The 9,372-nt window shown below is 37.7% G+C and overlaps 1 protein-coding gene across 1 annotated transcript; it reads left to right on the top strand.

The window, feature by feature from the left end:
• Positions 1–1,430: 1,430 nt before the first annotated feature.
• LOC131973582 (protein FAM180A-like) lies at positions 1,431–9,355 on the top strand. The gene is made up of 3 exons (XM_059335611.1): positions 1,431–1,650; positions 8,430–8,527; positions 8,619–9,355. Exons 1-3 carry the CDS (start codon positions 1,572–1,574, stop codon positions 8,946–8,948), a joined length of 507 nt encoding a protein of 168 aa, XP_059191594.1. The 5' UTR covers positions 1,431–1,571; the 3' UTR covers positions 8,949–9,355.
• The last annotated feature ends 17 nt before the right edge of the window (positions 9,356–9,372 follow it).

Consider the following 9,372-nt stretch of genomic DNA (forward strand, 5'->3'; position numbering starts at 1 on the left):
CCACTGACAAAACGGTCATTTTACCTTGCAGAACACAGAAGTTGCTGGTCTACCGCTGCTTGCAGTTAGTTTCTTTGTGTTAATGTGTGACTTCAGTGTTTAAGAGGATTAGTTCGGATTCGCTCATGTCGATGTGAACAGAGCCGTTTTACAGCAAGCTGTGAAAATATTATAAATAAAGCATACATTCAAATTAATAAGGATTTAATTTTAGGCGGTCTTTTTTTTTTGGGGTGGTTTAAATATGTTTTGCTGCTGCCCCCGTCCACACAGCTGTACATTGCTTATATGTCAGTTCGCCTTTCTGCTTTTATTAAACTCCAACCTCCATCTATTGTCTGTATATGTTCCTAATACAACCCCAGTTGAAAAAGCTATCCCTTTAAGAGGAGCATGACTTCATGAACTGATGAGTTGCATAAAAAAAACGTAGGTTTTGGCTGGGCCAAAAGCTATAACCTAGAACAGGGTCACATAAAGATGACTGAAAAACTTTACAAAGATAGTAAGAAGAAGAAACATAAACCACAATGATAAATGCGGCAGCTAGAGATGAAAATATTGAAAGAACAAAGAGAATGAAGTGTCATAAAAAAAACCTGTAAACGGTGATAGCAGAAGGATTTAATGAAACAAGAGTGTCTGTGAACCTGATGACAACCAGCTGGAAGCATGAAAAGAGAGTATGAGCTTATGAGAGAGAGAGAGAGAGAGAGAGAGAGAGAGAGAGAGAGAATTTTCAAAACCTCTTTATTTTCTTAACACAATTTGTAAATACAATCACATTGCATTCTCAAAAATGAAAAAAAGAATTAAAAAAGAATAGCTTAAACAACAACAACAAAATAATTTAACTCAAAACAAAGTCGAAAAATCAGCTCATTCTCTACAACAGAACATAAAACGAGAGAGAGAGAAAGAGTGAGAGAGAAGAGAGAGGGACAGCAAGTGACACACAGCTGTTGTTTGTTTTGTTTTTATTTTTTATTTTATTTTTTCTTCTTTTTTTGCTGGGACAGTTAGATTGTATAAATTATATATTGATTGTAATTCAATGATTGTAAATATTTCTTTCTTTTATTGTTATTAGTTTTTCTTTTGTTTTAAAATGAATAACAGAATTATAATAATTTATGTAAATATTGCTTTCCTTATCTTGTTATCTTTTTTCTGATGCTTGCTTTGGCAATATATACATTGTTACGTCATGCCAGTAAAACCAATTGAATTGAATTTAATTGAATTTAATTGAATTGAAAGAGAGAGAGACAGACAGACTGACAGACAGACAGACAGAGAGAGCGAGAGAGAGACAGAGAGAGAGAGAGAGAGAGAGATCAAATGTGGATGGGAGGTGGAGAGAAACCCTAGTGAGGACTGAGGGAGTGAACAGAGTGAACAGCAGGGATGAAGAAGGTGCACAAGCCGACATTACGTTCTCTGTAGAGGAAGAAATGCAACAAGAGGACAGAGTGGGAGCTAACAGGCAGAGACTCAGTGGAAGGAGAGACTGAGACATCTTGTCCGTCCTAAACCTGCATGAAGCTAACACTGCTAGTGATCAGACCACCATGCTGCCCTGGAGGATGGCCATCATCGCTCTTTTCTACTGCTGCATCAGAACAGGTGTCACACGAAGTCGGTCTAAAGGTAAGACTTGATTTAATGTAGAGCGGAAAGGTTCAGAGAAGAAAGGTTGGTAACGCTTTATAATAAGGTCCTTAATAACCATTAATTAACAAGTAATAAGGCATTGTTCTCGCTTTAGATCCGGTAGTTGCAAAAAGCATAGTTAACTTATACTTAACTTATAATAGATGAGCAATAAAGTATATTTTAATATCAATAGGCAAACAAAATAAGATTAATAAAGGCATGGCAAAGACATAATGGGTGGGTCATGGGTGTTTGTAATGCCATTATTAACACTTATATAAGCTTATAAACACACAATAATGTTAATAAGCATCTTGTAAGGACTTACAAGGGCCTTATTACTTGTTAATTAATGGTTATTACAAGGACCTTAATATAAAGCGTTACCGAAAGGTTTTATTATTAAGGTTTTATTGCAATTATCTACAATTTTTTTTATTATTTAACAATAGTATAGGGTTAACTTTTTTATTATTGTTTTTTTGCATGTGCGTCTGGGCTGCAGGAGAGCTTATGATATCGAATAACATTTTGTCAGTTATTATTAGTACTATTATTATTATTATTATAATTTCATTCGTTTTTCAACCCCCTTTCGAGCTTGCATAAAGTGTCTGTTTTTTCAATTTTTTTTGCTTTTTTGCTTTGTTTTTTATTTATTCATCTATTAATATATAAACTTGTTTTTTTATTGCTTGCATGTTCTAAATAAAGACAATCAATCAATCAATAAATAAATGTAAAATCCAATTTTTTTAAAAAAAATTTCAGAACAGCATGTGAACTATCCTTGGCTCTACACTGGGCGTTCCTTGGTTTAGCTGTACTGTAATATTAAACCGGAAAAGGAGTGATCCATCTATTTATTTTCTTTCCAAACTCACTTCCCACACTTCCAAACTCAAGTTTTTACTGAAAACAAATTACCAAATTATTGTAAAAGCATAGTTGTGTAATGGGAATGACCTCATTATTTGTATTGGACATGAGAACGTATTTTTATCTCAGACATTTCTCCTCCCTGCATGACCACTACTCAATCTTTTCATGTATTAATATATTTATTGGAAAACAAATGTTAATGTCCCAAAGTTATAATAGTTACAACAGTTAAAAACACACTACATTAAAATGTATATGTCCTGAGGAATCCATTATCTTTTTCAAAAGAATCCCAGTTACACCTTTATATTTATATATAGATGAATAAAAAATAAAATACCATATGATTCACTTTTAGTGAAAGTTAAAGGCTGTCTCTTTCAAGTTCCAGCACATTTCACTTTGACCAGTAGCGGTTCTAGACCAGTTTTACTGTGGGGGCCAGTGTTTAATCAGAGGGGCACATTAAAAATGATATTTAAGCATTCATTTATTTTAGCTAAAAGTCTCATATTTGGAAGAACTGCATTGATTGAAGCAATGAGACTTACCAACATTAACAGTTATTTTTGCACAACAATTACATTTCTCATTTTTGTGCACAATTACTTTTTTTTATTTTTGAAAGTGCAGTACAGTGAGAATGATCTTTATATTTAGCTTTTATTGCACAATTAAACTATTATACAATGTACACATTATGGGTTCCTTTAGTGCAGCTGTTCTCAACCTTGGGGTCGGGACCCCAATTTGGGTCGCGAGATGATTTCTGGGGGTCGCCAAATCATTTTGAACACATTTTTGGTCATTTTGGGGGGGGGTTTGATCATTTTGAGTCTTTTTTTTTTTGTTGTCATTTTGTGTCTTTTTTTTGTCATTTTGCGTCTTTTTTTGTCGCTTTGTGTCTTTTTTTTGTCATTTTGCGTCTTTTTTGGGGGTCATTTTGTGTCTTTTTTTGGTCATTTTGTGTCCTTTTTATAAGTCATTTTGTGTCTTTTTTTTGTCAATTCGTGTCTTTTTTGGTCATTTTGTTTCCTTTTTTTGGTCATTTTGTGTCTTTTTTTGGGTGATCTGAACTATGTGCGTGAGATTCTGTTCAGTGAGCGGGGGTCGCGGACAACATGCATGTTAAATTGGGGGTCACGACTCAAAAAGGTTGAGAACTACTGCTTTAGTGTACAATGAGATATTGTTTGAACAAAAAATAGGTAAGAATTGTTCCGTCATTCATCGCTATAAATTGATCATTTTATTATTAATTTGACACAGGGGCCACAGCATGGGGCCAAGGGGTTCTTCACAGGGGCAGTGGCCCCTGGAGGCCCCTGTGTAGAACCACCATTGACTTTGACTCTTATCTAGCCACGAGGTTCAGACATCTGCACCTGTTTCTAATAGGAAAACAACGGGAGGCTCCAGAAGTGATCTGAGAGAGGAAACTCATATTCCTCAAGTAAATGAAAAGCATACTGCTGATATGCTCAGGGCATTCCTTTCATCTGATGAGATGGGGTGTTTTGTGATTTGCTTCTTGGTTCTATCTCTCAGTGAAAACACACTTACAGGCATGAACAGAGGCTATGACACACTGATGGCTGTGGTGCAACAATTCTGGTGGTTTCTTGGTTTTGGCTTTGGACACTTCTACATCCAAGAATAATACCCAAGCAGCAATAAGAAGCACTTCATCATGGAAGGCTGGAATCACCCGGAGTACATATTTGGCAGCTGAGTTCAGCTGGTAAACACATGACTACTGTGTGCAGTGTAATGATGTGTGATTTTTGGGTATGTCCAAGTTTTCCAAACAGTTACCTCTCTCTGCCAGCTGGAGCTGCCGGGCATGTGACGTTGGCCGGGCATCATGTGATCAAAGCACAGGGAGCTCATGATCTTCATTAGTCTTTATTTTTTTGGGATTACCACTTACATCCACATAATGCGGGCCGTATCAGTATTAGTGTGTGATAACATCCTGACTAATTTAGTTTTCTCTGAAAACAATCAGAGATTTTGAGGACTCAAAAGAAAAAAAGAAAAAAACGGCAACACTGATAAATAGTCCGAGCCCTTTTTGGCCGGATTAAATTTAGAGATCATTATCTAAACATTGTGACTGGCTTGTGTGGATTATTTGATCCTGCAGAAGTCTATTAAAATGTCATCATGTCATTGGCAGTTTGGTATTGACATGGATGTTTATTAGCCTGGGTATACCCATACTGCCTTGCACGCTCGAATTTCATTTCAAACCTCCAGGCAGTCAGGAAACCAGGGAGGTTTCTTAGCCCTGTTTTAGGGATCCAATCACAGAACGGGGAGGGACGTCAAGACGATGATGCGTACTACTCGGCAGACGGAAACTTGTAGTTTTGTAGTTTTCTTACGGATCCAACATGGCTGCAGCAGACTCCTGTTTCACCACGAAAAAGGATGTTTTAGCCTTGCTTCCGACAGGATTTGGGAAAAGTCTAATCTACTAATCTACCAACTAGCCCCGCTACTAGCGCCGCTACTAGCCCCGCAGAAAAACGTTGCAGAAGCAGAAATGAGCATTTTAGCCTCAAAGTAGAGATGGGCTAGTCTGGCTATGTAAACCATAGATGTAAGCATCAATTTCTGTCACTCTACTACGTCATGTGGTATAACTGATACGATTGGCTAAGAGCTACCTACAGACGCTTTTGATAGACATTCTAAGCGCCCAATAAACGGCTCCGGAGGATCGTAAACCACGCCTCCTCTACGGAGAAATGAACGGCTGGTTTCCAGACTAATCTCATTTGTGATTAGTCTGGTGTTAGCCAGGCTAGATGTTTATTGGATGTTTCATGGATTTCTTGAGTGAAGTCTCAAATTCTCTTCCACTGTCTTTATCTCACCAAGAGCTGATGATAACATCTTTACTCCAGACAAAACTATTCAGGTTTAAATGTTTTTCTTTCACTGCTGCACATTAAATAGATGACATGAAACAACACCATCCTGTTCAGTCAAAGCCACTCTACCACTGCTCTGAATTCCTGCATCACAGGGTAGCTTTTCTTTCTGTCTGCATGCATGTCTGTATGAGCTCCACCATCTGCTCTCCTTTTATCTACCCAACATTGTAACCTGAAGCCCATCCTCTGTCCCATATGACATTTAAACTGCCTTAGCTTCATGCATTAATAAAAAAAAACAGCCAGCAAAGAATTTTGAAGATGCTGGACAGTGAGTGAAACCACTGCTCAAAATATCTTTCTGGTCTTAATTTCCTTTTGTCAGTCTCTTCTTTCTTTCTTGATGGATGGTGATATCAGTCATTTGTTGGGTCAACCCCTTCAGCTATGGAGAGAAATATCTTCCATGACATTGGATACAGCCCATAGAATGTACAAAAATAAAGCCAAAATATCCCAGATATAAGCGCTACCATCTTGCATTTGTGATGCCATTTGGAGGTAGAGTCTCCACATCAGTGATGGCCAAATGAGCTGTGATACATAGGTCCCACCCAAACACCTACCCAACCAATCACAGGGCAATTAGTTGTCAATCATGACATTTCTCTCCCTTTAAAAATTTTCAAATAACAAGTATAAGTAACAACTAGAAAATTTCCTCTTCCTGACCGTCTACATATGTTTGTTTTTTTCAGAAAAGTGAAAAAATAGCTTTGTTAGAGCGATCTAAAAAAATTGTTAGATCTCCCTTTTTCCAAAATCTTCCTGCGTTTTTAATATGGGAGCCAATGAGGCAGTTGGTGGTGTTGGTGGTGCATCTGTGCATCGTACGCCCAAACTATAACTCTGACAGCTTTAGCAGAGGATTGTGAGTGAGAAGACAAATTTTCCTACGTTTCTATGTATAAATTATCTCTGGAGAGTGGAATTTGCGGCCTGGAGCGCAGTTTTCAAATTTATTTTTTGACAATTTATTCTCTCCCTCGACACTCTGGCGATGATGTCACACACTGTGACACGAACATTCCGTGCAATACACACCCATTATAATCTCAGAATTTCTCCAAAAATGATCATGGTCATTGAACAGGGATTGATAAAAAACTATATGACCTATCGAAATGTGGATTAATACACCAATAAACAAGACTTGTGTCTATTGTTTAAAGTTTAAATGGAGTCTCTAGGTGAAATTCCATTCAAAGTCCATTCATTTCAATGCAAAATTTTGGGCAGTTTTTCGCGACTTACATCGCGAAAAATTCGTATTCTGTAGAGAAAAGTAATAGCACACCGATCCCAATTAAACCGCATGTTTTGATATATAATTTGTCCTGCAACTCTTCAAGTTGTAGGACTAGTAGCGGGACGAAATTGCGTCCGGAAGAGGAAGAAGAAAAAATCCACAGTTGAACATACATCTGAGTGATAAGAACTACTTAAATTAACATCTTTTGGTAAATGTATATGATGTGTTCTTTGATTTTTTTTAGTTTTGCCCATGACCCATCTGCTATCAAGGCAGGTGTTCTAGATGTTTTGGCTTAGCTGTCGTGTCGCCTATATTATTATTCAATCAGTGGTTCACAACTTTGATTTTGACTGTAGTTTCTCAAAAATATTGAATGGATTGTCATGAAATACGTACATTCATGGTCCCCAGACGATTAAACCCTTTGACTTTGATGATCTTCTAATAATCACTTTGAAGATCCCCTGACTTATCTTGTTGCAGTCTCATGTGGTTTTGTGTGAAATGTCTTGTGTGTGAAGCCTTTTTCATACTTTATATCAACTTTATATGAATTACAACGCACTCGTTATTATTTACCGTTTTTATCTGGTATATCCTGTCAAAATAAAAGCACCCGTTTCACACTGGATGGCGCCTTTTCAAAATAAAAGCATCACAATGTGGTAAAACACCTAGAAAATTTACAAACATGAAAAAACAAGCTATATAACACAAAAACACCAATAGGAACCTTGCTAAAGGCCATTTACAGTTATAAATGGAAAAGTGATATAGTGATTGGAGTATATACTACTTTTTACTGATATATTTGATTTACTCCACATTAACAGTCTTATCACAACATGTATTCTTATCAGTAGCAGCTCAAAACCAGATAATTTACTGTATTTTATAAAGCGATTAAATTAATATTAAGCAGAATTTAGTTCAGAGTTTTGGTCCGGCCCCTGCAACCTTCATGGTATTGGTTATGTGGCCCCTTGGGGAAATTAATTGCCCACCCCTGATTTAGAGCATGTTAGCATGCTAACCTAAGCATTTAGCTCAAACCATAATGTGTAGTTTCAAAGAGCTGCTAGCATGTAGCTGTAGATTGTCCAGGCATTTTTTTTTTTTTTTACAGAATTTGTTGGAGGAAATAGGTTATGAGCTCAGTTTCTATTAGTGTGTCAAGTGCATATTCTTCCTCATGCTCCAAGAATAAACAAGTAGGGGGAAAGGTTGTCGCCTGTGAGCTCACAAGATCTGTTATGTTAACATCCTGCTCTTCCCATGCTGTTAAAATTATGATGAAGTGCTAAGCCTGTACACTGCATGCTGAAATCATCTGGAGCCTGTTGTATGATTCGTGTGCTGCTCCACCTTTTCTTCTTCTGCTGCCTTTGAAGTCTGAGGTCACGTCTCATCCCCTGCTGATAGAAGTCATCTGTGGGTCAGAGATCGCAGTTTGAAAATATAGATTAACTGCAGCATGTCCTGGTGAGAGAACGATGAACCTGGGTCTCACGTGTGCCGGAACATTTCAGCGTGTTTAAATTGGTTGTCACAGGGATTTCTACCTTAACTGATTCAAGAAGCAACACGGGTCCAAATCACGAGACAGAAACGTGATGAAACCTGGAAGCAAAGGAAACAGTCTCCGCTTTTGTACCATGTTACATTCTTAAAGTGTGTCTCTCTTTACCCACCAGCCTTGTTCCCAGCTGCAAGCAGAATAAAGCGCGGGGTGGCGAGTGTGTTGAACCCCACCTTTCACAACTCATTTAGCGATGTGCATCTATTGTTTGAGGTGAGAAAAATTCATCAATAAATACGTTTAAAATCAGCACATCAACCTCAATAATGTACTCTTGTAATTTCTTCTCTTTTCCGTCGACTAGATCCTGCTGGCTGGCGTACACTTTGAGGACAGTGGAGAGTTTTCAGTACAAGATGCAGAGCTGGCTTCCCTCCGCAAGACAAGGAAGCTGGAAGTCATCTGTGAGGACGTCATTCCCAGGAAGCTAACAGCTGTATTTAGGCTCATCTCTGACCTTTCAGAGTACACTGGTCACCTGCATCAGGACGATTTTGAACGCACCCTGATGACCTTGGTATACACCGCACACGAGATGTTCAATTCCACTTCTGAATACCATCGAGACATGTGGACTGAGTCATTTGTTAGCTTGTACAAAGCAATCAAGAAGGATCTGACAGGGACAAACTGAAGTGATACACAATGGCTCTGTGTTGGAGTTTAATAATAAAAACTTGTTGGAAGGAAAATATCCATTGAGATTAATGGGTGGTCCTTCTTCAACCTGGTCTCACAGGAATCCGTGAAATAGCCACGGAATCACTCAAATTTTCCGTGAAATACACACGGATTTCGCTACAATGCAGAGTTCCTATGGGTTTGTGTCCAAGTCATGTGACTTTCAAGATTCCGGAAGTCAGAACAAAAAACATGGCGGACAGTTCTCACATTTTTTGTGAAAAAAATCAATATTTTGACTTAGCTTCTGCATAAAAATGAGTTTTGATGACATTTCTAGCAAGAAATATATGTTTTATTTTCTAAATATTCACTCAGTGAATGTACATAATCTCGTTGTCGTGAAGAAATTTGAAATTTGAGTGATTCCGTGGCTA

This window comes from Centropristis striata, chromosome 6 (genome assembly GCF_030273125.1).
Source record: "Centropristis striata isolate RG_2023a ecotype Rhode Island chromosome 6, C.striata_1.0, whole genome shotgun sequence".
Lineage (NCBI taxonomy): Eukaryota > Metazoa > Chordata > Actinopteri > Perciformes > Serranidae > Centropristis > Centropristis striata.

Bases quoted from the DNA above. Each gene is read 5' to 3' on its own strand.
- LOC131973582 (XM_059335611.1), top strand. From the start codon at position 1,572: ATGCTGCCCTGGAGGATGGCCATCATCGCTCTTTTCTACTGCTGCATC. The intron at 1,651-8,429 runs GTAAGACTTGAT...TTTACCCACCAG, and splicing joins CACACGAAGTCGGTCTAAAG to CCTTGTTCCCAGCTGCAAGC. The intron at 8,528-8,618 runs GTGAGAAAAATT...TCCGTCGACTAG, and splicing joins ATGTGCATCTATTGTTTGAG to ATCCTGCTGGCTGGCGTACA.